The sequence below is a fragment of the Anopheles coluzzii genome, chromosome 2 (assembly GCF_943734685.1).
Source record: "Anopheles coluzzii chromosome 2, AcolN3, whole genome shotgun sequence".
Lineage (NCBI taxonomy): Eukaryota > Metazoa > Arthropoda > Insecta > Diptera > Culicidae > Anopheles > Anopheles coluzzii.
Window position 1 is genome coordinate 123,098,728 of NC_064670.1, and position 26,086 is coordinate 123,124,813.

The following is a 26,086-nucleotide window of genomic DNA, read 5'->3' on the forward strand; positions in this document are numbered from 1 at the left end:
GCAAATATTTTGGATCGTAAATAATTTTAAGCTACACTTGAAGGTCCCAATCCCGCCACAATCATAAATCCCCGGCCAGCTCATAAACAGGAGGCTCGCTTGCACTGCTCGCTTAGCTAAAATTCAAACCGGGTCATAAGAAAACGGTCAGCCTTTAGGAGAATGCCTATCCCTGAGGTGAGCCTTGTAATTAGTTGTTTCCCTTTTCGAATGGAAATTGAAAATTGATCATTATGTGAACTTTCCTCGCCCCACGTGTGACCTTCAGCATTGACAGACGATTAATCGGGACCGTTCGCTGGATTTAATGAATTTCATTGTGGGATTGCACTGGCTGCGCTTTGATCGATCATACTCTGGCTGGCTGTATAGCCACACGCGATATAGCGTTGGGATGTGTTCCCTGAGGGCGGATGTTCAAACAATCGAATCCTTCCGACAGGAACACTTTCGATGTCGTGATAGAGTGGCTTGTCCTGCCCCGATTGCATTCGCGGAGCGAGCGGGCGGAAGTTGTAACTTTAATTAACATTCACTTGCTGATGTTCTCTCCGGTGGTTTTTAATGTGCCCTGGAAAATGGTTCATCACCATTGCCAAAGGGAGGGAACGATTTTGTACGTGCCCACGCGCGTGTGTGTGAAGGGAAACGGAATTGAATTAGAAACATTCGACAATCATGTTCACTTGGCCCTATGCGTGCACCGCCTTTATCTATTCTTCCGTTCTTCTAACCTTCCTCTTGGGGGCAGAAATTATTTGTCGCACGTGACCTGTGCGCGTGTGGCTCGTTGTTAGGTGATTTTGAATGTTGCTTTTCAATTTTATTACTTTTCCGGCTACAACACACGCGCACACGCACGGTTCGATTGTCCGACCAGGCGTTTCTTTGCATATGGAAACGTGCATTATTATCGTTTCATCAATTGTGTTGCGTTTTGCTGGTGTGCATTGCAGTTCGTTTCATTTTTTGCGCATGAAACGATAAATGTGATGCGTAGACAAAAATGTAGTTTACCGTATGGCTTTGATATCGCAACTGTTCAAACAACAAGAAAAAACTGTTCAAACTTCCTTCGAACCGGATTTGAACCAGTGACCTATGGATTTCTACAATGATCGGAGTTTTGATCACATGATCGCACTTCTCCTAACTTTCGCTACAGTCCACCGCTCTACCAACTGAGCTATCGAAGGCTTCGAGGTTTGTTTTCGAAAGGTGCACTGAAAAACAGACAGAAAACGTTCACCTTTCCACCTCCAGTTGCTGAAAAGTAGAGTGAAACGTGCTCAAGAGATAGTAGCGCAACGCGTGGCCACTTCCACTGGTACCTGGCGATCAGTTGCTCACAGTGGGGCGCACGCTTAATCGCGTGGCAATGGCTTAGACAAGTCAAGCAAAATAAAACATTTGATGGACCTACTGCAAGCAAAATAATCTCCAAACTTGCTCCTTCGAACCGGATTTGAACCAGTGACCTATGGATTTCTATTGACAGGGTGATCATCAGATGCCCTTTGAGATGCATTGTAACAGATGATCGACCCCTAAAACTCGCTACAGTCCACCGCTCTACCAACTGAGCTATCGAAGGTGTTGAACAAGTATAAATGGACATCAAAGTTCAAACATACAAACAATCAAAAGTTGTCAAAATGCATACAAAAAATCGGCATCCTTCGAACCGGATTTGAACCAGTGACCTATGGATTTCTTTTACAACTCTTGGAGGTTTGATCAAGTGTTTGAACGACTTGAAAGCAACCCTCCGAATTTTCTCTACAGTCCACCGCTCTACCAACTGAGCTATCGAAGGCTTCGAGGCTTGTTTTCGAAAGTTGCCAATAAAAATCAACACAAAACACTCACTTTGCTACCTCAGGTTTGTGATTATTACTCAAAAGTAGAGTGTAACGTACTCAAGAGACGCGTGGCCACTTCTACCGTTACCTGGCGATCAAGAGCACACAGTGGGGAGGCTTAATCGCGGGTCAATTGCTCAGTAAAGTCGAGCAAAACAAAACATTTGATAGGATCTACTGCAAGCAAAATAATCTCCCAAATTGGCTCCTTCGAACCGGATTTGAACCAGTGACCTATGGATTTCTATTAACAGGGTGATCATCAGATGCACTTTGAAATGCATTGTAACAGATGATCGATCCCCAAACTCGCTACAGTCCACCGCTCTACCAACTGAGCTATCGAAGGATGAGTAGTCACAAATATAGTTGTCGAGATGATGTTTTACTGAGATGTATTCCATTTTTTGCAGGAAATATTCATTCAATATGAGATTGGATAATATTGTAGCTCTTGAGCGGTTCACTTAAAAGAAGCATTAAGGATGTTTTAATTATTCCACCTTTTAAGAAAAATCTTAAATGCAAATTGAATACTTTAAAAATAGCATTCGATTTCTATGGAATGTTTGTGGTAAAAAAATAGATGTCTACGATCCTTCGAACCGGATTTGAACCAGTGACCTATGGATTTCTATTGTTTGAAAGTGATAAGCTCAATGCAACTTTGTAATGATTACATTATCTCTACCAAATCACTTCGCTTCAAATTTTCTACAGTCCACCGCTCTACCAACTGAGCTATCGAAGGCGATGGAAAAGTGGTTGGTCTATTGGTTTCATAAAGCTTGGCGGTGGGAATGTTTTACCGACAAGACCCACCACCCACCGTTACCAACCGCAAGCCGTATAAACCGTGTGCGACGCAAGTGACGTGGAGCGAAAGTAAGTCATTGCACCGGTCTAAGGCACACCCGCTTTCTGCTCGCAATCGGAGTGTGAGTGGGGGGAGAGCCTGCTCCAGCGGTTTCAGTTTGTTTACAACAGAGAGTAAGCAATCAGCTGGTGAGTGACCGCCATTTGTTGTTGCTACAGCGCTTTTGCTTGGGTGTGGTGGGGTGCGCAAACGTTGCTGTTGTTGTGTTGTGGTGGGGTAGATCATGGAAGTAAGCAAGGCCCTTATCAAGCTAGGCGTGCAATCCATAGAGAGTGGAGAGAGAGAGAGGGAGAGAGTAAATCTGTAAAGCAACTTTATTAACAAACTAAGCAGTCAGAGGCTGTATAAGGCAACTATGAGCTGTCTCTCATAAAGAGAAGTTCCATTTTTGCTTGATATATGCATTTTTGATGCTACAATAATGTTGGTAATAAAAAGTTAGGGTAGTATAATAAAAAAAAATTTTCAACAATCAACCTCCCTCCTTCGAACCGGATTTGAACCAGTGACCTATGGATTACTTGTGAGCTGGGCATGCCTTCTCTCCACTAAGCAGAAGAGTAGAGGTCAATGGGTGTAGATTGTGTATTGAATTATACATCTATATTTGAAGAGGCGGCGTATCTTCATTGAAGCGAGAATGGGTTTTGAAGCTCTACTGTGTGGTCAGTGGTGGGGGGAAGGGTGGACTCAGGGGGGTCCCGCCGCCATCCTAGCGTGAACATTTCTATCACGCAGTGGCGTGAACAATTCTATCACGCAGTGTTGTGAGAAGACTGCCTTTGCCATCAACTACAGTCCACCGCTCTACCAACTGAGCTATCGAAGGATCGTTACGTTATGCATCTTCTTTGATGCTTTTCTGTCGAACAGTGCGTCACGAGAGAACAAACGCAACTCATCACAGCACCTAGGGAGGGCGAGTTGTGCATTTTTTTTCTAAATTAAAAATAATACCAACTTGACGTACGATGGTTCAGGTTGTTATTGGATTCTTTTTTATTGTATTTTTCCCACTTCTCAAAACTTGAAACCCTCCTAACATATTTGTAAAAAAGAACAGGAGTGGCGCGAACTATTCCCCCCTGTGTAGCACAAAACACACCACCGGGGGATGTTGTGTTGTTCGCGCGAGGAAGCTTTCAACTTCTTGATCGCGTGGCGGTCACGTGTCGCATTTTCCGGGAGTTAAGTCGTTAGCAAAGCGATTCTTCAGCATGCGCTTCAGCGTTATTTGAGCAATGAGTTTTCATTTTCATTAAAAGAAAAAAGATGGACCCCCTCGGAAACGGAACCACCATCTCGTCCTTTTGCCGTTTCTGGTGCCTTACTTTGAACAAGAAGTGATACAACATTTTCCAAGCGCAACACTCAGCAGTTTGAGGTAAAATTATTAAAACCAGGGAGGGAGGAGGATTTGGTATAGCGTAAAAAATGCTTAATTATTTCCACTTTGTACGACCGGCCCAGCGGTGGTCTGCTGGGTTTTTTAGGATCTTGGTGCATCAGGACGCACTTAATATGTGCTAAGCCGTGAGGTTGGTTCTTTTGCTTAGAAAGTCTTAGGGAATAGGGGCAATAAATAAAACAGGAGGTGGGACTTACGATTTTACGATTTGGCCACGTTTTGTTTAGTGCGAAGCAAATGTGCTCTTATTGTCCTCTGATTAAGGATAGTTTATTGGTGAAGTTTACAGTTGCAATAGGGATGAATATTGGAGACTGTACAAGAAGAAGTAGCGTTAGATTAGATAATTTTTCCCTTTTTGTTTCTTGTTGTTGTACACGTACGAGGAGAATGATGGAAAGTTCTTAATAAAGAGAGAAAAAAAAGATTGTTCTCGCCTTTCTCGTGAGATTGCTCGCAGGACTACTTCCTGTTTGGCTGGCACATCATGTGATCATCATTAATTCCTTTTCCTCTGCTTGTCCTCCACTTTTCCCCTTTTTATCTCTCTCTCTCTCTGTCTTTGTCCAATCTGCCAGAAAGTAAATAATAGTCCCCGAATGCACTGACGCAGGAAATGGCGTTTTTTAAGTGGCGTAATGCGCGTACGGCCGCGGGGCCATGGGGATTCTCAACGCTCATTTTCTCAAGCACTCATGAGTGCTTTTGAGAAATCCTCGTTCTCAGCGTTTGTCGAATCGGAACAAAATCGGTTTTGAGAATCTTTGAGAATCTTTGAGAAAGTTGACGATGCAGCTATCGGCTAACTGAAACATGAGCAATTGTGCTATTTGTTTTTCGGTAATCACTTTGGAAAATGTATTCAATGTTTATAATTGAAAAAAAATTAAAAAAATGCGATCAAAAATATATTTTCTATTTAAAGCTCCAAATAAAGCATGAGTGGCACTATCAGTTTCTCGAAATGAGAAAACTGACGACGGCCACGGGCTCGCGTCTGAGAACAAGATTTGAGTGCTAGAGAAACTTAAATGAGTGCTTGAGAATGATTTCTCAGCTTGAGAAAGCCCCATGGCCCCGCGGCCTACCATTTTTTACGATTGACTCCCGGTTTTATGCCACCATGCTGCTGCTGCTGCTCTCCTTCTCCTCCCCTCTTACCACCTTCTCATTGTATTACGATGTTGCAAAATCGAGCACGCAGCACCAAAAACGGGTTCTCTTCCTGTGCCTGCCGTGTCGCACGTTTCGATCACGGCAAGAAGACACCACAAGATGATACGCGCGCGCTGATGAATTGCGTTTTGTGAATGAAACACATGCTGCAAGCTCGATCCCGTCGTTCTGCTGCCACTCCAATGTTGTGGGGAGGACGTTGTCGTACGGGGGGACTTTCATTCATTTATTTCTCATGCTGGCGCACCGAGAATGTACGCCGTTTGGACAAAACTTGTCTCTCGATTGATTGACGGGTTTTACGTTCAGTGCACCCGGGCCCCAGTCAGTGCGTGTGTGTGTGTTGTCGTCAGGTGTTGTCGTAATCGAGAATACACCGAAAAAGTGCGTGAGAAAACGTGATTCTGTCCACTTGTTTCGTATCGCGTGCACCTGTGATGGTGGATGTTGTTGTCGTTTTTTTGTTCGCTGGAAGGAAAAGGAAGAGGAGAAGCCCCTTAGGTGACCTTGATAAAACGGCAACACCATGGACAGAACATAATTTATACTTACCATTTTGGGTAGCAAGAAGAGGTGGAGCAATGAAGTGAGAAGAAGAGAAAGAGAGAGAGAAGGAGAGTTTATATGCTTCGGTGACGCATTTAAATTTAATCACCTCTATTCGGAAGGCTCCACTTGGGCCTGATATCTGAGACGAGAAGGAGAAGAACCGAGTAACTGTGAGAGTGAGTTTTCCCACACGGCGTTTTGTTTTCTTACCCGGCAATTGAGGAAACCGGTAGCAAAGTGCAAGATAAGAGAGTGCAAAAAAAGAAATGGTTCGGCTGATCGTTGGGCTCGGTTTGGGCGCTTCCTGTGACCGTTGATTACATACAGGGGAGGACGGTTTTGGGAAAGGGTTATGATAGCGTAACGGAGCTACTACACTTCTGGATGGAGGGGACAGGAAATGGAAATAAACGTGTGGCTTTCGGTGCTAGCAGCAGGAAAGCAGCAGCGAGCCTCACACAAATGATACGCTTTATTAGCGGGTTGGTGCAATTGGGCAACAATTGCATCAAACTCTCCACTTTCCCGGCGATACACGGATTGCAGGGCTTTAGTGCGAATGAGAACGTGAAGTTATCGTTGAGAGTGAGAGAGAGGTTTAAAGGACGATGCTGTTGTTTTTTTTGGTACCTTTCAAAATAATTGTAATTAATGTTATGTTCTTTAGAACTCGATGCAGCGCGCCACACAACCAAAAGAGGAAGTTTTGTTCTCGTTTCTCCTTCTTCATAAAGCAAATGAATTAACGGCCTGGGAGACTGATTGGAGTGAGCATTGTTGGTGTTGTTTCAAAATTAAATTACGCATTGCTGCTGCTGCTGCTGCTGCTTCTCCTTGTGGTACTGATTTTTATGTTCGATTGGACGATCCTTTTTTGTATTTCTTCTTTAATGAGCAGCAAGTACCTGAACTGCTGTATGTGTGTATGTGATATCGAATGCTTTCCACCACACCTTTCTCGGCCGGCAAGAACATGGGAAAAATGGGATGATTAAAATTGATTTCACTCGAACCAAATTGGGCGGAAACTTACAAGCGCAAATCGAGTGTACGTTTTGCGTTCGAGTGTAGAGTGGCAGGATTGCAGGAGCAGAAGGGCGAAAAAATGCGCGAGCTTGCATTTATTGTGTCGGTTCCCATGATCCCAGTCCGCCACAGACAGCAAATGGTGTGATTAAGGTAGAGGAATTAATTTAAAAAATCATGCCCTTTACCGAGCGACTAACAAATTGGCTGACGCAACGAACGGTTTAATGTGAACGTTGTTTATGATTTGGTGTGCTACTGTTCGATGTGTGTCTGCAGTGAACAATAAATGCAGTTTTCCTTTTACATTTTGCTTCGTGTTTTTGGTGGAGTTTGCCTAACTTCTCCGATGATCGATGCATCTTCGGCAATCAATACCTTCGATAGCTCAGTTGGTAGAGCGGTGGACTGTAGCAAGTGCGTGGAACGATTGTGAGTTGGCAATTAGTACCTTACAGGGTTTCCCACGATTTATTGGTTGGTTCCCACGATTTATTGGTGCGTTCCCACGATTTTTTGGTCATTTCCCATAATTTTTTGGTAGCAACCCACGATTTATTGGTCGGTTCCCAAATATTATTGGTCGGTTCCCAAATATTATTGGTCGTTTCCCAAATATTATTGGTCGGTTCCCAAATATAATATAATATAATACCGACCAATAATATTTGGGAAACGACCAATAATATTTGGGAACCGACCAATAATATTTGGGAACCGACCAATAAATCGTGGGTTGCTACCAAAAAATTATGGGAAATGACCAAAAAATCGTGGGAACGCACCAATAAATCGTGGGAACCAACCAATAAATCGTGGGAAACCCTGTAATTGTCTCCGATCAACCGTCTCCAATGTAGTAGAAATCCATAGGTCACTGGTTCAAATCCGGTTCGAAGGAGCAAGTTTGGAGATTATTTTGCTTACAGTAGGTCCTATCAAATGTTTTATTTTGCTTGACTTGTCTAAGCCATTGCCACGCGATTAAGCGTGCGCCCCACCGTGCGTTTTTGATCGTCAGGTACTGGTGGAAGCGGCCACGCGTTGCGCTATCTCATGAGCACGTTTCACTCTACTTTTCAGCAACAATCACATACTGGAGGTGGAAAGGTAAGTGTTATCTGTCTGTTTTTCAGTGCACCTTTCGAAAACAAGCCTCGAAGCCTTCGATAGCTCAGTTGGTAGAGCGGTGGACTGTAGCGAAAGTTAGGAGAAGTACGATCATGTGATCAAAACTCCAAATCATTGTAGAAATCCATAGGTCACTGGTTCAAATCCGGTTCGAAGGAGTGTGAAAACCATTTTTTTAATGGAAATAATTCACTTAATTCAATTATTTAGTTTGATAGATAATCCTGGATAAGGTGGAAAGAACATGTCGTCACGTATCGCAAGTAAACGAAGATGAAAGGAAGAGCTGTCATAGGAAAACATCCTCCAGTATCGTTGGTTATTCCCACGTTAATAATTCTAACAATAACGTGAATGATTGTTAGGATAACTCAGTCGTCAAACTCATCTATAAATTTTGTCGTCTTTTCAACAAAAACGTCTTTTCAACAATTACATTGATGTCTACACATCCTTCGATAGCTCAGTTGGTAGAGCGGTGGACTGTAGCGAGTTTTAGCGTCGATCATCAGTTCCAAAGCATCTCAAAGTGCATCTGATGATCACCTGTTAGTAGAAATCCATAGGTCACTGGTTCAAATCCGGTTCGAAGGAGCAATTTCGGGAGATTATTTTGCTTTTGCAGCAGGTCCTACCAAATGTTTTATTTTGCTTGACTTGTCTAAGCCATTGCTAGGCGATTAAGCGTCCCCACTGTGTGCTCTTGATCGCCAGGTAACGGTGGAAGTGGCCACGCGTCGCGCTACTATCTCTTGTTCACGTTTCACTCTATTTTACAGCAACTGGAGGTGGAAAAGTGAGCGTTTTCTGTCTGTTTTTCAGTGCAACTTTCGAAAACAAGCCTCGACGCCTTCGATAGCTCAGTTGGTAGAGCGGTGGACTGTAGAGAAAGTTTGGAGTGTGAGCGCTCAAGAAGTGATCAAACCTCCAAATCATTGTAGAAATCCATAGGTCACTGGTTCAAATCCGGTTCGAAGGATCAATATGCTTTTTTCTTTAAAGCTTGAACAGTTTTCCTCTTTTCCGCTGTGCACTGTCGGTTAAGTGCATCATAGATGATGAATATATATGCTATACTCTCATATCCTTTTTCCTCTCCTACCTTGAGTGTGTACGGTCATTCACATACCCTTTCAATCCAAGGTTAATGGTAATTTAATTTAATCGAACAAACCCATTGAATCGTGTCCCTGAGCACTGGTATCATCGATGTCGAGTCGAGATGATTTTCATCCCCAGAAACACAAAAGAACGAACGTCACGAAGAAGAAGATGGTTACGATCGACGTGGACACGGACATAAGAATCGTTCAAGCAAACAAGAACTGAGATTGATTAGTGCACATTGTTTCAATCGACTGTCGTCGTGCGTCTGATGTGATGTGAGAGTCCCTTATTGGGGACGTGTTGGGGAAATGAAATGTCCACAATTGCAACTGTCCAGAGCGTTAGATGATGTCCGATAAGTTAGGAAGAGGAAATCAATTTAAAAGCATTTTGTCTTGCCCGGGGCTCATTCAATGTGCAAATATAATCTTTTGTATTTTGTTTGAATCGTTTGTGAATGAAGATGTTTGTACTTTCACAATTAAATGTGAATTATTCCAAAGGGGAATGGGTACTGAATTTTTGTCACTAATTGGAAGTGGTACCATTTGATACAAATATTGTCCTCATACAACAAACCATGTATTGCTGATGTTCATTTACAACCGTTCACAAACGCGCCTTGGTTTTGTTACGAATAATTCACAAAACATGGCCTATGACAAGCTTGCTAACCCTAAAGCATGTTCGCTCGCTCGTCAGAACACGTCCTGCCTGCCAGCACGAGTCTCCTCCCACTGCGTAAAATCCTCCGCAAACAGAAACCCTGACGGCCACCATCTTCTTCCTTTAGGCTGTATGTGTGTGTGTGAGTGCGTGTCCTTAATCCATCGAGTCCTTTTTGAAACGGAGAACCCCTGCGGAGATAATTGGAAATTGTACTCCGCAAGTACCACGGAATAGTCAGTGCACAGGCACACACACACACTCGGGCGGTCCTTCGTCTTGTTCGCCTGTCCTCCATCTCTGGGCCTGTGAAATGCTCCCTAGAAACCGATCTTTTATAAAAACCGTCTAAACGACAAAAGCGACCATCGTTCGGTCGTCCGCCGCCGTCACTCATCAGTCATCTTTGGCTGCACGACGACCCTTCAATGTGGACTCTAACCCACCCAACCCAACCCAACTCCATCTCCCACCCCGAAATAATAGATCCCCGTGCTGTCTGCAAATCCAACGCAATTAGAGTCGCGCTCATATTCGGTCCACTTTGGAATCGGTTTGGTCACGTGTCGGCACTCCTTCTTTCCTTCTTTCGTCTCCTCGTGTCCCCAGGATACCGTTTCTTCTTTCCATCCTTCACGTCCTCCTCGAACCTTCGAGTCTCGGTACCCTTCAAGAGGAATTGGAACACAGCACAACTCGAGGCAGCAGTGTGTGTGTGTATATGTTTTTTGTTTGCTTCCGCCAATCGAGTCAGCGGATTATGCACTTTGTTGTTTCGCTCCGATTCCTGTTTGGCCTATCCCCGCAGGTCGGCCACCCGGCTAGGTAAGGGTTGTATTTTATTTCCCTTCCTTTTGCCGCCTCTCGAGCGAAGGTTTGTTCATAAATCACCACAAGGGAGACGCGCAGTTTGAGCGTCCATTTTATTTTATTTTCGTGCGTGCAACATGAAAGTAAGCAGCAAACAACGAAGGCAGACGACGGCAACGACGACGTCATGATGGTGGCGGGTTGTGCGGGTCAGGTTGTTTGAGGAGGGTAATGCAATTATGGCTTGTTTATGTTGATTATGTTTCACGTTTTGCAGATCTTGTGCATCGCTTGGCTGTGGAGCATTGCAAACTTTTATCCTGTCCAAAAGGGAGTATCGATTTACAGTTGTGCGGCGCACACTGGTGGGGTTTTCCGTATCAAAAAGAAGGGTGAAAAAAGGGCCCAAGGCAAGGCGTTGAGGCGTTGTTGCTTTCTTTGTGCTGATAGAAGAAACTTTAATACACTGCAAACACTGTTTTCGTTTTACTTTTTCATCCATTTCCCCGTAACCGTTTTCTCTGCGATATTACTGACCGACCCAAAGCGACAATGACACATTTGGCTATCAAAACAGGACAAAAAGGAGGAACTCTGTGGATACTACTTGCTGGCTGGAAAGACGATGTTGTTGTTCTCGTGGGAAAGAAAGCGTGTTTATGGCACAGGAAGCGATCGTGATCATAATGCGCTGAGGGATAATTTCTTACTCCGTTTTTTTCGTCTACTTTGTCGATAATGGGTTTTTTGGGGGGATTTTAGTTTTTGTACCGAATCGTCCTCGGCTCGAGGTAATCTCTCTGTTGGTCGCGATTTAGCAGCAAGCAATCGCACACACAGCCAGGCAGGCAGGCAGGCAGTGTGAAAGCCCGGAAGAGAAAGCGACGATCGACTCATTTACAGCTATCTCAGGAATGGTTGATGGTGGGACAGCAGCAGCAGCTCTGTTTCCTGTTCGTCCTTGCGAATACGTGTGCAATCCAAAGAGGAAGACAGACAATTAGCACGAGAAGCTACACAATTATCTCCACTTCGTTCGCTGCTCAATCTGTTTTTCCTGCGCTGCTTTATACATTTTGTGCCAATTGGTGGTGGATTTTAGCTTTGGAAATGGTACTTTAATACGAATAATGAAGGTTGATGATTATTGTGGTGTGGAAGGACTGGACTGCCAAGTACGAAGGTTTGGGGCGCGACTTTTGATATCGAGAAGTTAAGCAAGCACACAGCATTGATGAATGATTGGGAATTTGGGGACTCTCGCGCCGATCGATCAATCCAACGAGATATGGGATTCGATCCGGCTCAAAGGGCCGACATTGGCGTTTTTAATTCATTTTTAATCATGATTCAATGTTTTTAAACATTCGTTTACTTAGTGGAGTGATCTTAATCTTTAAAAATCGAAAGAGAGGCCAAGCGCATGCTCCCCCACCCCATTCCATTTGGACCTTCTTTTACTTTCACTTTTTATTTATAGCAACAAACAGCAACCGCTGCTCCATGACACATGGGTGAATTCCCTCTCCTATTGGTTTTGTTCTCTCACTCTCTCTCTCTCTCTCTCTGCTATTGTTTTGTGGAGGCGCGTTCCAGTTCGGTAGGGCTTTTTATTGGTGCAACTATAGGTGAGCTTTCGAAGCCTTCGATAGCTCAGTTGGTAGAGCGGTGGACTGTAGAAGTTGTTTCATCGCTGCACGTTGAGTAGTTGTGTTTACGGGTGTGTTGAGGTTTGTTGGGTTGAGTACAGTAGTCAGTGCGAGAAAGCTTTTGTGTTGTAATTGCAAACAATGCACACTTTTCACTCCTCCTACTTTCTCAATGCAAAGTTTCTCAGCTCTCCACCCGTCTCCACTCCATCAGCATGTGTGTTTCAGTAATCCATAGGTCACTGGTTCAAATCCGGTTCGAAGGAATGGTGAAAGATCTTTTTTTATGTTACCATTTTAAAATTTAATGTTACGAATTTTTACGAATTGCGTCAAAGTGTACAATCAATGTTTCCAATAATGTTTAAATGTTTTTGTTTAATCCATACTAGAGTGTACCATGCTCTTTGTTCAGTTAACCTCATTTTGCTCATATCACCTTCGATAGCTCAGTTGGTAGAGCGGTGGACTGTAGAAAGTTTAAGTAGTTGGTCAACTTAGAAATGTGCATCTGACGATCACCTGCATCCAATAGAAATCCATAGGTCACTGGTTCAAATCCGGTTCGAAGGAAGATTATTTTGCTTGCATTCCTCCTATCAAATGTTTTATTTTGCTCACTTTTTCCACGCGATTAAGCCTCCCCACTATGCGCATTTGATCTTCAGGTACCCGTGGAAGTGGCCACGCGTTACTATCTCTTGAGTGCGTTTCACTCTACTTTTGAGTACGAAATGGAGGTGGAAAAGTGAATGTTTTGTGTTTGTATTTCTATGCAACTTTGGAAAACAAGCCTCGAAGCCTTCGATAGCTCAGTTGGTAGAGCGGTGGACTGTAGAGAAAGTTAGGAGAAGTGCGATCATGTGATCAAAGCTCCGATCATTGAAGAAATCCATAGGTCACTGGTTCAAATCCGGTTCGAAGGAGTGTGGAAACATTTTTTACAGCAGATAGTTTTATATTAATCTTAGATCTGATGGAAAAGGTTCGTTTGTCACAAATCGATCGATAGACGAAGCTGAAAGGAGTTAATCATGAACTAAATATTCTTTAAAAGGGATGGATATTGTCACCTTAATTATTCCTTAATCGTAATGAATAATAGGATCTAAAATTAGAGGTTCAAAGAGAATTGAATGCATCTCAACAAAACGTCTTTTTGACAATTACATTGCTGTTTACTTATCCTTCGATAGCTCAGTTGGTAGAGCGGTGGACTGTAGCGAGTTTTAGAGGTCGATCAACTGTTACAATGCATCGCAAAGTGCATCTGACGATCACCTGCAACCAATAGAAATCCATAGGTCACTGGTTCAAATCCGGTTCGAAGGAGCAAGTTTGGGAGATTATTTTGCTTGCAGTACGTCCTATCAAATGTTTTGTTTTGCTCGACTTTACTGAGCAATTGACTCGCGATTAAGCCTCCCCGCTGTGCGCTCTTGATCGTCGGGTACCGGTGTAAGTGACCACTCGTCTCTTGAGTACGTTTCACTCTACTTTTGAGTAATAATCACAAACCTGAGGTAGCAAAGTGAGTGTTTTGTGTTGATTTTTATTGGCAACTTTCGAAAACAAGCCTCGAAGCCTTCGATAGCTCAGTTGGTAGAGCGGTGGACTGTAGAGAAAATTCGGAGGGTTGCTTTCAAGTCGTTCAAACACTTGATCAAACCTCCAAGAGTTGTAAAAGAAATCCATAGGTCACTGGTTCAAATCCGGTTCGAAGGATGCCGTTTTTTTGTATGCATTTTTACAACTTTTGATTGTTTGTATGTTTGAACTCTGATGTACATTTATGCTTGTTCAACACCTTCGATAGCTCAGTTGGTAGAGCGGTGGACTGTAGCGAGGTTGAGGGTCGATCATCTGTTACAATGCATCTCAAAGTGCATCTGAATAGAAATCCATAGGTCACTGGTTCAAATCCGGTTCGAAGGAGTGTAGAATCGCTTTTTGCTGCGTCAATTATTTCGAAAGACAGTTTTTTATTGGCGTACTCGCAACAACACATTCTGAGGGCCATATATTAAGCTCCCATCGAAAAGTGTGTGAAAATGGTGTTCCATTCATCTAAGGAAGGTGATAATTTTTGTCAATATTGCAATTTGATCGAACTCGTTTCCGACCAGCCACGATCATTACTCGCACCAGTTGCATTTTCCCTTTCCTTCAGTGCAAACGCGCAGCGCGCCAGGAACGCGATCGCGTGGAGGAGGGAGTGTGAGAAGTACAACATTTAAAGGATGAAAAAAAAAGTTTGGAACCTTCAGCAACAGAAAATGAAAAAACGCAAGCCCAGTAACAGAAGAATATATAGGTGCAGTAGCAATCGAAGAATGAAACCGAAAAAAAACTGGGAAGCACACTCGCAGACGGTCAAAGAAAACGCTCAAGATACAAACACAAGGTGTACAACACATATACTCACACACACACATACATATGCACATGCACGCTCGATAAGCATCGTGGGAAAGCGTGTGGTGAAACACAAAACTCCCTTGTGCGCTCCCACAGCCCTGCAGCAGCAACTCACCTACCACCTGCCCGGATCAGGGTCGTTGCAACTCAAAAAAGAGCCCCTTATGCTTTTTTTTGCTCCGAGACACCTCGATCGATTCGATATTGCTTCACTTTGTGCTTCCTTTTCTTCCTTCCCCTTCCCCCATCCGCCCGTCCGTTGGGCTTTGCATTCGTAATGATAATAATAAGGGCATTTGGGGTGGACCAGCAGCAGCAGCAACAACAGAGAGCCGGGGTTGTCCGGGGGATCACCGTATCGCGAGCTACGTTGAAATACAAACGATAAAGAGAGAAAAAAAAGAGCGGCAAGAATGACTTCTTCGATGCAGCAGTGCAGCAGCAGAGTCACCCGAATCCGTGGCTCCTTCGGCGCGTTCAAGTGGCTTCTTCGCGCTCTACGATGGAGATGCGTATGAGTAAGAGGAATCAACGCAGAGCGTGGAAGGTTCAACCGTGTTCACACTGTGCTGACCATCGGAAGTGGGAAAAATTAAAAGAAAACCGTATGAAACCCCTGCGGACAAGAAGAAGTAACAGCAGCAACGGAGGAGGAGGAGGAGACCCCACCACGGGAACGGAAGTCAGTCACTAAGTGCACTTTCGTATGTATGCGCCCGGTTCGTACGCATTTGCTTGATAAGGCGCTGTGGCTGGCGTTCATCAAATCGGACGGCGTAAAACGGCGAGGGAGAGAGAGGGAGAAAGAAAAAGAGGGAATGATGAGCGGAGAGAAAGAGAGCGACGCGTTTGTTTTGGTATTATGGCTTACGTCACTGTTGGGCCGACCGAAGCGTGGGAACACACCCGGCAGCCATGGTTACGCAGGGGCAGTAAACAAGCCCATCGCGTTTTCCCCTTACCCGGGTTTTCTTTTTGTTGTTTCATTCACTAATGACCCGGCATGAGGAGAAGGGACCTGATGGTGGCTTCGGTGCTTGTTGGTGTTCATGCGACGAGCATGCTTCGATTCGGGCTTTTTGTAAGGGGAAACCGAGCTGCTTGGAGAGTTCATCGGGGACCATCGGTGGTGTGTGGATAAGAGAACGGGCTCAACGGAAGGAAAAATCAAATCAAGTGCATATTGATACGTTCTGGAACCAGGGATCGACAGACTGCTTCATTTTCGTGGATTTTGAATTCTTAAAAGGTGGAAAAGATTTTTGAATTCTTAAAAAGTGGAGTTTTTTCAAACCAAATTATTGAAAAAGTTCTGCAAAGGAAATTAATTTAAATGCCTAATGATATTCTGTAGTTTTCCAAAGGTGGAAAAGATTTTTGAATTCTTAAAAAGTGGAAATTTTTCAAACCAAATTATTTAAAAAGTGGTGCAAAGGAAATTAATTTAAATGCCTAATGATATTCTGTAGTTTTCCAAGCATGACTCATAAAAACATGCACAACTTCTCTGAATGCTACATTAGATCTGTTTATTTCATTTTAGTTAAATTCTTGCAAATTACACAAAATTTTATTTCATGTACCGCTACCCAACTACCGCTTGAATGAATGATTCCCCTCCGAAATGAATCAGTCCCGGATGAACGAGCGATGAACCCATCTGGCAAAGCGCGCAATAAGGATAGCTCTATACGGTCGCGCACCGTGCGAGAGTAGGATGCGTACGTTTCGGGCTCCGGTCGGCCGACCAGATTCGTCGGTCGCTTCGCAATGCCGACGCACACAGAGGCTCGTCACTTGGCCCGCGGACGCTGGAGCGCTTTGCGTACAAACTGGTACAACGCCAACCCGTCGGACAACGCTTGAAACCATCGTCGAGCATGCATGCAGGTGTATGTTGTGCTGCGTACTGTGTTGGTGGTCATATCGTACAACGCGCGTCCTTTTCCCAGTTGAAGGATTGCGTGCGGGATTGATTGTGCATTCTCCCACTAACGAGTGTTGTTGTGTTGAATCGACTGCAAAAAAGAAGAAGAAGCGATAGTACACGTGGAAGGGAAATTGTGCTTTAATCGATCATTAGTGTGTAACGTACGAGTCGTGTGTGGACGTCGACAAAGCACACAAACATTCGTGCTGTGGCTGGTGAAGTGTTGTGTCCTGTAAAAGTGAAGAGGGAAAGAGAGAGAGAGCGACAGAGCAGTGCGTGAATTGGCGTCAGTTCGCCAACGGAAAATGGAAGTGAAATTAAATTTGTCTCATTAAGGGCTGATTGGATTTTTTAGCGCACTGTAAGAGCAGTGGCGTGGGAGGGTGTATTGGTGTCTCTATGTGTGTGTGTGCTGTGGGGTGTGTAAATACCGACCGAAAGTGTCCATTTATGCCATCTCCCGGGTGGCGGTGCCATATGCTGTCGCTCAAAGTGCCACCGTGTTTCGCTATTTAATTCCATTCGACGTGAATAGTTTCTGTTCTAGCAGCAACAGAAGAGCCATTTGGTGCACGAGAACGAGTGTGTGTGTGTGAGTGTGTCGTCTCTATCTATCTAACGATCGGGGAGTCGGGAATCGAAATCAAATCAAATACGATCGAAGAAAAGAAAAACGAAACAAGTGGTCTGTTGTATCGTGAGTAGAAAGAAGTCTCGCCAAGAAAAGTCCCAGGCGCACTGGGGGAATTGAATTGAACGTCCACAACGCCTCACGCCCCGGAGGACGACGATGACCATGTCGCATCTACTGAAGCAAACGAAAAAATGCTGCGCGAAGGTACGTAAAACTAGAATGTTGTCTTGGGAAGGGGAAAAGAACGCACGGGTGACACACAGCTTTCCATCTTCGCTGGCGAAATAAATAGCATTACTTCTCATTGTTTTAGACGAGCTCTGAAGCGTAGCAGAGCAGGCAAATCAGGTTAGGATCCGGTGCGCCACGCATATCCGGGGTTTTTGTCTTCCCTTTGACCCGGCAAAACTGGATTAAATTAGTAATCGTACTGGCACTGGCCTGGATTCGTCGTCCGTTCTACAGCTGTTCCACAGTTACCGCTGTCGGACGGACGAAGATGCTGCTTTCCCAGACGAAGCCCCGAAAAAAGGACGAAACACATCTCAAAGCAGTTCAGCATCAAATTTTAAAAGACAGCTGCCACTGCTCGCTGCGGAAGGAATCCCCGAAAATCGTATCCTCTCTTCTTCCACTTCCACTTCCTCTCTCTCTTTTGTCTCCGTCGTGTGCGCCACGCCACGCAGAGATGATGGATGGAAGGGACGTTCTGGGGCACGATTTTTTCCAACTTTCCCACGCCAACGATCGACCGCGTGCGCTCGTGGGATTGGGAAGGAAGAAGGAAGAGGAGAAGGAGAGAGACAACAACAACAAAAAACACATCAAGGGACAAGGGGCACCTGCTTCCTACCAAACCAAAGCCAAATAGCATAAAAAACACTCACACTAAACGCTCTCACAGTCGATTCCTCGTGCCCGGCATGCTGCTGGCTGGGCTTAGGGCTTATTATTTAGGGATTCGATGTCCCGGAGCGAGATTGTCAAGCCAAGGGGTCGTCGTGAGCCAATCCACGCACGTCTCGCATCCCTCAATTCGATATAGGGGTCGTCAATGTGTGGTGATGGCTGTGGGATTCTGTGGACAACGCTGGATAGAGCTCTGGTAATGATCGACATCAGGATGTCAACGCTTGGGACACTTTCTCACACACCAGAAGGGGTTTTTTCTGTATGTGAGAAGTCGGTGTGTGGGTTGTATAGCAAAACGGTAGCCTATGGTTGTTGCTCTTCCCCCTCGCTGCTGCGGCATGTGAAATTGAATTTAAGCTCGGGGATATTTGTTTTCCTTTTTTTTTCACCAGCTCGGCCTGTACCCAACCCCTCTGTTTCATGGTGGGAATGTGGCTGGCTTTTGCCTCTCTCCCAGAACACTACCGAATCTTATCTCCTCCGGTGGGAATAAGGGGGAAGAGCAACAGCACCGTGGCATGTCATTTAGATGAATCGTTCAGGGAAAACGGTGACGAGAGTGTGCTTAAATTTGGAGAAATTTGATGGAAATTCCCGATGATGGGGAAGCGACTGGAATGAAAGACGAAGTATTTATGCGACGTAGAAGGAAGGAAGTGTTGTACAGAGTCATCTCAATCGCACGTTAGCTATTGATCCAGTTAGGAGAGTGGATACAAAACCGCCAACCACAATTCACAACACACGTTAGAGAGAGCTTCGCGGAAGAAACAAACGAGCTCTTCTTTTACTGATAAAATCCACATTAAAGTGAAGCTCTTGTTTAATTCTGTATAGTTCGGTTTTTTATCAGATCTGATTTGGGTTTGATATCACGTCCGGTGTTCGCTGTAAAGTGCCTGCGTTTACCTACTACGCTGTTCAAGCGAATTCATATCGGCGCATCAATTCCTCACCAGCTCTAGAAACGCCCCCCCCCCATCGAACGTTTGATATGAACGATGAGATAAGTACATCACAATAGCAATTGTAAGCCCTGTCCAGCGGTCCTCTCTGCGCAACTGCCCATCTTCCTCCCTGTACACGGCAACTCCCCCCCCCCCCCCCCCCCGCTTGATTTGCATCCACAGCAAAACTCCCCGGAAGTTTGAAACTTTATTGCATTAGCACAACCGGCAGCAGCAAGTGCATCCAACCAGACGCGCAACAGTTCGTCACACTCTGTTCCATCGCTGGGACGATGATGACGATGGCGCTTGGAATCAGAACAGCCCACACCCTTGGGTGCGCGGGTTGGGAAATTCCATCGACAATGACATTGAATGCATTTTCACAACGCCTTCCGTTTCGTTTCTCTGCCCAACCCAACCTCCATCCCTCCCCCTCATCGGAGTGAAGTGAAAAGTGAAGCGCTCCACACATACACACTTTGTGGCAGCATGGTGGGCAGTGTTGCTACTCTGCATGAGCTGAGGCATCATCAAATATTTAACAAAGACTCATCCTTCGCCGCACAGGGTGTTTCGGTGTTTCGGGTGCTGGTACGGCTGTATGTCCGCTGTAGTTGTTGGAGAATAGCACACGGGTCGATCGATCACGGACGGACGGACGGAGCAGCAACAATTGCAAATAGTCAAAACGCCGGAATGCGTCTTCTTTTTTGCTCGCTTATGACACGGAGGGGATGGATGTTAACTTTGACCACAAACAGACCGTATCACAACCTAGTAATTAAGTTTGTGTAGCTCAATTCTTTTATTTTGATATCCAAGAAAAGAAATTGGTGTCCCGCTTCTTCCTCCTATTGCTCTTCTTATATCGCAAAACCTCACCTCATCTCATCCCCTTTCTTCCGGGAATATGGATTTTGAATGCTTGATTTCAAACAGGGAAATCAACTGGAGAAGAATTACCGTATCGTTCCCTTTTATTGGCGATATCTAATCCCTTTTCCCATCGGCTCGGATAGATATGCCATAAGATCCCCATTTTCCTGGAAGGCAACTTAAACGAGGGAGTTACTTTTGCGTTGTGTGTGTGTCAAATTGGGTACGCCACGAGGAGCGAAGGAAAGGAAGCAAAAAGCCGGGAATGTTTTGCAAGATTAGCGTTGTGGAAATCAACTTTAGGCCGAACATTCGGCACGACACGTAAGAAAGATGGAACACGCACAAAAAATAAAGGAAAGAGTTATAGTTGCGTGCCTTGCCTATCGATTTTTAGAAAAAAGGGGACGGCAACGCGGGAGAGCCGTCCCTCGCTTTCTTAAACCGATTGGGTAAACCGAGACGGTGGAACCACATACAGCAGCCCCCAGTTCGTTCTGTTCATTCACAGAAAAGGAATCCTTTTTTTCTGGGGCAGCGGAACAGGGCAGTTCTCTAGAAAAAAGGAGTCTTGCTCTAAAAAAACGGATTTTCAAAAACCCATTTCGCAATGCACAGACCCCTTTTTTGCGTGGTTTGTTTGCGATCGTTTCCTGCAACTCTTCATGCAACCTTCATCATCCATCCACCGGTTAATTGCACTCTGCCTTTGCTCCTCCTCCCCGACTCCCGACTGCTAGGCGACCGCCAACTTTTGGCAGCAAGTCGGTTTCGGTGTGTTAGGATGTTTAGGTCTGAGTTGGCTGTGCTAATATTTGGATCCGTTTTGCCGAAAAGTCTTCAGTCGAGTCCAGAAACACGTCGAAACACGTCAAGTGCCGATTGATGGTGAGTCAGGCTCAGTCGCTCACCAACAACAAAAAAAGGTGGAATAAAACGACGCGGAAACCGCCCCGGCCTAAACTTCCATTCCCTTTCCCCAAAAAATCACTTTCGTGACTCACCGGAGAAGATGATTATCCTGTGCTTCATTCGTGGTGGCGGCTGGTGATACCGATGGGGGAAAGTGTCTGTGTGTCGGGGCTGTGTATGTGTGTTTGATGAAAAAGCGGATAAATATTATCTTTCCCACGCTATCCTGCCGCACTCGGGAGGGACGGAAGGAGTCCCTTTTTGAATGAAAAGACGCTGCTGGGAAGCTCTTCTGTCTGCTCTTCTTAACTACCAGCAACATGCGCTCCAGCGCCCTAACAGCGTTGCCAGCAGACCCCCATCAAGGCGATGAAGCAAAAGTTAATTGGAGTTCTGTTGGGTGTGTGTATATGTTTGAGCTCTCCTTTCAAGATGTCTTCATTCACAACTTGTGGGAAAAACAAGGCGCTCCTCCGCTTCACAACAGCCAGCGCCAGCACACAATAACAATTATTGTTCGCGCTTTGGAAAACTTTTCTTCGCTCCCTTGTTGCTTGCATAATGGTAAATAAATGTTGGCTTTACCTTTATCTAGCGCTTTGCCTCCGTTTTGTGTGGCACGGCTTCGTCCTGCTGCTGCTGCTGTCGGCTTACTCGAAGCGAGAACCACCCTACACCAACAACAGTCAGCTGGCAACCAAGCAACGCAACAACCAAGCAGGCGAGTGAGCGAAGAAAGATACAACATTGAACAACTTTTCCCATGCTGAAGTGCAACATCATCATCATCATCATTCTCATCGCCGTCGTGATCGTGCATCATAAACATGATGACTGCCCAAACCTTCCGCTGCATTAGCATCAACATAAAACACGGCATCGGCATAATCGGACATTAAGAATCAGTGGCAAAAGCGAAAGAGAGAGAGAGAAGGGAGTGAAGTTCTCATGTGAACGTACGCTGGCAGGTTGCTGGGCCAGGACAGGACCATCACCGAAACCGGATTTCTTGTCCTGCTACACACTCACACACTCACGAGAACACGGAACAACCGTGGGCTGAGATTGAGACTCGTTCCTTCTCTCCACTGGAACCGGTGGAGAGGGGAAGATGCTAATGGGCATCCCACCGTTCCGTCAGACCAGGTCCTTCGCCTTGTTTGGAGTTGTTGCCATTTCCACTCGGAAGCGCAACAGAGCACCCCAACTACGGGAGAGAAGAGGGAAACGTTTCGGGAGCTCTTTGCATACACTGCACTCTTGCAGGGTGCTGCTGTTTACGGGGGAAAAAAGATCAAATTGCATCTAGAACCAACCAGCACAAAACACCAGATGCCCTTTCTTCCGTCCTTATCGGGACCGATCGGCGTCCGCAGGCGTCGCCGGTCTGTTTTCTTTCAGGTCTTTCTTTCCCACGCGGCTGATGAAAGGGTGGGGTAGCATTACTTTGAGCTTTTTGGGGCTCCTCCTGTCCAACTCTTGTTCCCTAGTTGCATGAGGTGTTTATTTTTTAACTTGCCTTTGCTATTAGCCAACTACGCCTGCAAGTATGCAAAAGTGGCGAATACTTTTGGTCCTTCGAACCGGATGATGGTACGTCATTTGCAAAACCAAACGCTTCAAAACTCTCCGTTTAGTTTTCTGATGGCGGGTTACTAGAGCTTCTTGAAAGTACCAAAACTCTTGTTTAAATTAAACTTGCCCCATAAAACACAATTGGTCAAACATTTATTCCACTGCAACGGGGGCCCTGTGTAATTGTTGATGCGCTGGTGCATTTGCTTTGATTGCAAACTGTTGCATAAATTCACAGCACGTACCCACCGCTGCCGCCAGTTCCCCTTGGTCGTTTTACTGCGGCGACAATGATGATGGCGTCCGTCTACGGGTGGGGGGGAGGGGGCGCCTTTTAAAAACGGCAACAATTACCGAAACGACGAACCACCTGGAAGTACGCAGGAAGCGGGAGAGGTGTAGATTGTTGTCGCCGGTCGTGGTCGTCGTCGTCGCCTGTTTCTTCGACCGCGGGAAAGAAGGCCTCCTCGTCGCAAAAGATGGGCAAAGAGTGATTATGCTTTTTTTCGGTGGTTCTTGCCTTTCTTTTGCGCCTTTTTTTTCACTGTTCGGGCGCGTGTAATAATAATATTATTCGTCTCAGTCTCAACTTCCCTTCCCGTGTTTGGGTGTGCTTTGTTTGTTCCTGTTCCTACAAGGATTCACCTCCTCAAGGAGCAGAGCGGATGCAAGACATCGCTGTTGAAACGGCCGAAAAACATCAACAACAACATCCCCGTCTTCTTCGTTTTGTGTTGTTCCCTTTTTTCGGGGATCTTGTTTCCACTTCCTTTTTGGGAGGGAAAGGGAAGCATCGCACACATCATAAACATGAAGGAAACAAAGTAAGAATGTTCGTTCGGGAGAGGATCGCAATGGGGAGGAGCCGCAAGAAGAGCAAATCTGACATTCCCGTTGTATGCTGGTGGCATCAAGATGAAGAAGAAGAAGAAGAAGTTGAAAACACTCCAACCGGATCCGGTGTGGGAATCGAGATCCTTGGGAACTACGGCCACGGCCGGCGCGATACTTCTTCTTCGCCAGTTATTGCGCTTGTAGCCGCACTCAAATTCGACAGCTGGACACTAACACCGTAACAGCAACAGGTTACCTCGCGAACAATCTTTTCCCAGGAACCATCTCGTCTCCCACCGTGTCCGACCGACCAGTAAAGCCAGGCTTTTCAAAACGGCTCAAAACGATTCGGGAAGGGCAATACAAGGCCGAGATTAAAGCCCCAGCCTCGTGTCGAAATAAATGACTTTTCACGAAACGGCTTCTCTCGGGCGACTGTCGTCGTGGTTCTTCGCGATTTGTTTGTCCACTTTTTGTTTGTCTCTCTTTGCAAGGGATCAGACAGGCAGGTTGTGTTGTTAAGGTGGATGAGAGTATGAGATTGTAGCAATTGGCGTAGTTTGATTTATTTGTTACTAACCTCAATTAACGAGATCTATTCGCTCTTTCTCTTTCACAGATAATTCGCAAACTGTCCTTCAATCCGGTCTCGGCGACGAACGGCAGCAGCGGTGGGGCCGACCAGTCACCGACCAACAATGGCCACGGGTTGAACAATCGCATCACGACGGCCAAGTACGTGCTGCACAAGAACTGCACGCCGACCCGGTGCAAGGTGCAGCCGCGGGACGGAACCGTCGTGGACGATGGCGCCGTCGAGGGCTGGATGGCCGCAGAAACACGCATGGCCCCGGACGCGCACGGTGCGTTCTATCCCCTCGGGGAGGAACGGTCCTCCTCGAACCCATCGCCACCGCCCATCCCCGAGACGCAGAACAACTACAAGCTGAGCCGAAGCATGAAGAACCTGCCGAAGAAGCGCACCAACATCACCGCCAACAAGAACGTGAACCTGCGCAAATGCTTCCGATTGCGCTCCAAGACGTTTGACGGACCGTTGGCACTGGAGGGTGGCGATGGCGGTGGGCGGACAATGCAGGAAAGTACGCTCGGAAGCACTCCCTCGATCGTGGAAGGCGGAAACCACCATCGTAGTGAAGGCGTTGGAGGCGAACGGCGTGAAACGGTGACGGCGGCTGACTCGATGACACTGGCGAGCAACAACAGCAGCAGTCGGCTGATCGGAGCGAAGTTGGACAAGATCAGCAAGAGTCTAATGCGGTCCGGGGATGGGGAGGGTGGTACGCTCGACATTGCCAAGCCACTGTTCCTGTCCGCGAGTAAACATCGGCGCAGCAACTACAACCACATCGAGGGATGCGATGACGACGATATGGTGATAAGAGGCAACGATGCCAACGGGCACTGGAGGCAAGAGGAAGAGCTGGTACTGACATCCGCCACTGGGACATCCGCTCTCGGCAGGAGAGAGACCCGCTTGGAGCAGGAAACGACCCTCTCGACGATGGTGGAGGAGCAAGACCCGGCGGCGGCGGCGGCCGAACAGACGCCGTCGGTGATGGAGCGGCTGACGGTGGCGGAGACGGCGGCGGCACTGCTCTTCGAGAAGGTCAAGTACGACCGCACCAAGCGCTACCTGATCGACCAGCTGACGGACGGTGGAGGGGGAGGAGAGCACGGTGCCGCCAGTAGCCCGCCGAGCGCTTCGTCCTGCTGCCCGTCCCCGTTCCATCTGGCGAAGAGTGAGGACTTTGTCGATCCGTGGAAGAACTACAACATCCGGCCGAGTGGGACGGGCTGGGACAAGGTGTCCAAAAGCCCGTGGGATTCGTCCGCCAAGCCGAGCCCGGTGCGCGGCGAACTCAGCAAAGCACCGCTGACGCACACGTTCGTGGAGATCCCGCACCAGCAACAGCAGCACCAGTCGCAGCAGCAAACCTCCCTACCGTCCTACCAGCCGATGCGCACCCACTGGAACCCGTTCGAGTACTCGCCGGCACATCTCGCGCGGCTTGCCGCGGCCGGAGTCAACGCCCAGACGACTCCCCCGCCTCATCAGCAGCTGCAGCAGCAGCAATACCGGCCAGCGTTCCAGGTGCAGACGGACGTCTGGGAGAACCTGAACAGCAAGCACTACGAGATCGACACGGACGTGGTGTGGCGGTCGACCCGCTGCTCCTCCCGCCGTACCAGCGCCAGCACGGTCGAGACGTGGATCGACGACGAAACATTCGACAACTCCTTCAACGAGGAGCTGGAGCGGCGCTGTGCTACGCTGAAGATTTGCGAGTGAGCTGCGAGTGCGTCGCGGAACAACCGTCGGGATCAGATTCCGTCCACCAGAGGCATATATTAGAGGGGTTCCGAGGGAGACACAGAGAGAGAGAGAGCAGCAGCAGAGCGAGAGTGGTCACTCCTTCTCTTCCATTTTGTGCAGTTTTACAGGGTTTTCCAGGAGTTCTAATGTAAAGGGGAGTTGGACTGTATGTATAGCACCCTTGTTTGACAATTCCAATAGGAATTTCCAAGGAGCCTGTTCAAAACGGGTACCATAGAGTCCAATTGCCAACTATGAGAACCCCTGGAAAACCCTGTGGAGTGTGTGTGTGGAAGATCTTTTGAATGGAATGTGGCCATAATCTCCCAACTGTCTCTTTCATTCTCTCTCTGTGCCTCTCTCTCTCCCCGTATTTATGTCACAATGCGGCAATATTAGATATCTCCGGAGGACAAGCCGAGTCAAGGGTGGTTGTCACTGGCCAG

General features: G+C 46.5%; 1 protein-coding gene and 13 non-coding genes across 14 annotated transcripts; 9 read left to right on the plus strand and 5 right to left on the minus strand.

Moving 5' to 3' along the window:
• Positions 1–1,071: 1,071 nt before the first annotated feature.
• Trnay-gua (transfer RNA tyrosine (anticodon GUA)) lies at positions 1,072–1,196 on the minus strand. Its single transcript has 2 exons — positions 1,160–1,196; positions 1,072–1,107 (listed from the first exon to the last, which is right to left on the minus strand). It is a non-coding gene; the product is annotated as a tRNA-Tyr (tRNA).
• A 254-nt stretch (positions 1,197–1,450) lies between these two features.
• Positions 1,451–1,594, minus strand: Trnay-gua (transfer RNA tyrosine (anticodon GUA)). Its single transcript has 2 exons — positions 1,558–1,594; positions 1,451–1,486 (listed from the first exon to the last, which is right to left on the minus strand). It is a non-coding gene; the product is annotated as a tRNA-Tyr (tRNA).
• An 81-nt stretch (positions 1,595–1,675) lies between these two features.
• On the minus strand, positions 1,676–1,816 carry Trnay-gua (transfer RNA tyrosine (anticodon GUA)). Its single transcript has 2 exons — positions 1,780–1,816; positions 1,676–1,711 (listed from the first exon to the last, which is right to left on the minus strand). It is a non-coding gene; the product is annotated as a tRNA-Tyr (tRNA).
• A 252-nt stretch (positions 1,817–2,068) lies between these two features.
• Trnay-gua (transfer RNA tyrosine (anticodon GUA)) lies at positions 2,069–2,211 on the minus strand. Its single transcript has 2 exons — positions 2,175–2,211; positions 2,069–2,104 (listed from the first exon to the last, which is right to left on the minus strand). It is a non-coding gene; the product is annotated as a tRNA-Tyr (tRNA).
• Positions 2,212–2,458: 247 nt separating this feature from the next.
• Positions 2,459–2,613, minus strand: Trnay-gua (transfer RNA tyrosine (anticodon GUA)). The gene is made up of 2 exons: positions 2,577–2,613; positions 2,459–2,494 (listed from the first exon to the last, which is right to left on the minus strand). It is a non-coding gene; the product is annotated as a tRNA-Tyr (tRNA).
• A 5,448-nt stretch (positions 2,614–8,061) lies between these two features.
• Positions 8,062–8,187, plus strand: Trnay-gua (transfer RNA tyrosine (anticodon GUA)). The gene is made up of 2 exons: positions 8,062–8,098; positions 8,152–8,187. It is a non-coding gene; the product is annotated as a tRNA-Tyr (tRNA).
• Positions 8,188–8,481: 294 nt separating this feature from the next.
• Positions 8,482–8,623, plus strand: Trnay-gua (transfer RNA tyrosine (anticodon GUA)). Its single transcript has 2 exons — positions 8,482–8,518; positions 8,588–8,623. It is a non-coding gene; the product is annotated as a tRNA-Tyr (tRNA).
• A 255-nt stretch (positions 8,624–8,878) lies between these two features.
• On the plus strand, positions 8,879–9,008 carry Trnay-gua (transfer RNA tyrosine (anticodon GUA)). Its single transcript has 2 exons — positions 8,879–8,915; positions 8,973–9,008. It is a non-coding gene; the product is annotated as a tRNA-Tyr (tRNA).
• Positions 9,009–12,699: 3,691 nt separating this feature from the next.
• On the plus strand, positions 12,700–12,834 carry Trnay-gua (transfer RNA tyrosine (anticodon GUA)). Its single transcript has 2 exons — positions 12,700–12,736; positions 12,799–12,834. It is a non-coding gene; the product is annotated as a tRNA-Tyr (tRNA).
• Positions 12,835–13,062: 228 nt separating this feature from the next.
• Positions 13,063–13,187, plus strand: Trnay-gua (transfer RNA tyrosine (anticodon GUA)). The gene is made up of 2 exons: positions 13,063–13,099; positions 13,152–13,187. It is a non-coding gene; the product is annotated as a tRNA-Tyr (tRNA).
• Positions 13,188–13,447: 260 nt separating this feature from the next.
• On the plus strand, positions 13,448–13,593 carry Trnay-gua (transfer RNA tyrosine (anticodon GUA)). The gene is made up of 2 exons: positions 13,448–13,484; positions 13,558–13,593. It is a non-coding gene; the product is annotated as a tRNA-Tyr (tRNA).
• Positions 13,594–13,845: 252 nt separating this feature from the next.
• On the plus strand, positions 13,846–13,986 carry Trnay-gua (transfer RNA tyrosine (anticodon GUA)). The gene is made up of 2 exons: positions 13,846–13,882; positions 13,951–13,986. It is a non-coding gene; the product is annotated as a tRNA-Tyr (tRNA).
• Positions 13,987–14,067: 81 nt separating this feature from the next.
• On the plus strand, positions 14,068–14,196 carry Trnay-gua (transfer RNA tyrosine (anticodon GUA)). The gene is made up of 2 exons: positions 14,068–14,104; positions 14,161–14,196. It is a non-coding gene; the product is annotated as a tRNA-Tyr (tRNA).
• A 2,053-nt stretch (positions 14,197–16,249) lies between these two features.
• LOC120951297 (uncharacterized) lies at positions 16,250–25,946 on the plus strand. The gene is made up of 2 exons (XM_040369928.2): positions 16,250–17,447; positions 23,922–25,946. The coding sequence occupies exons 1-2, from the start codon at positions 17,400–17,402 to the stop codon at positions 25,614–25,616; spliced, it is 1,743 nt and encodes a 580-aa protein (XP_040225862.2). The 5' UTR covers positions 16,250–17,399; the 3' UTR covers positions 25,617–25,946.
• The last annotated feature ends 140 nt before the right edge of the window (positions 25,947–26,086 follow it).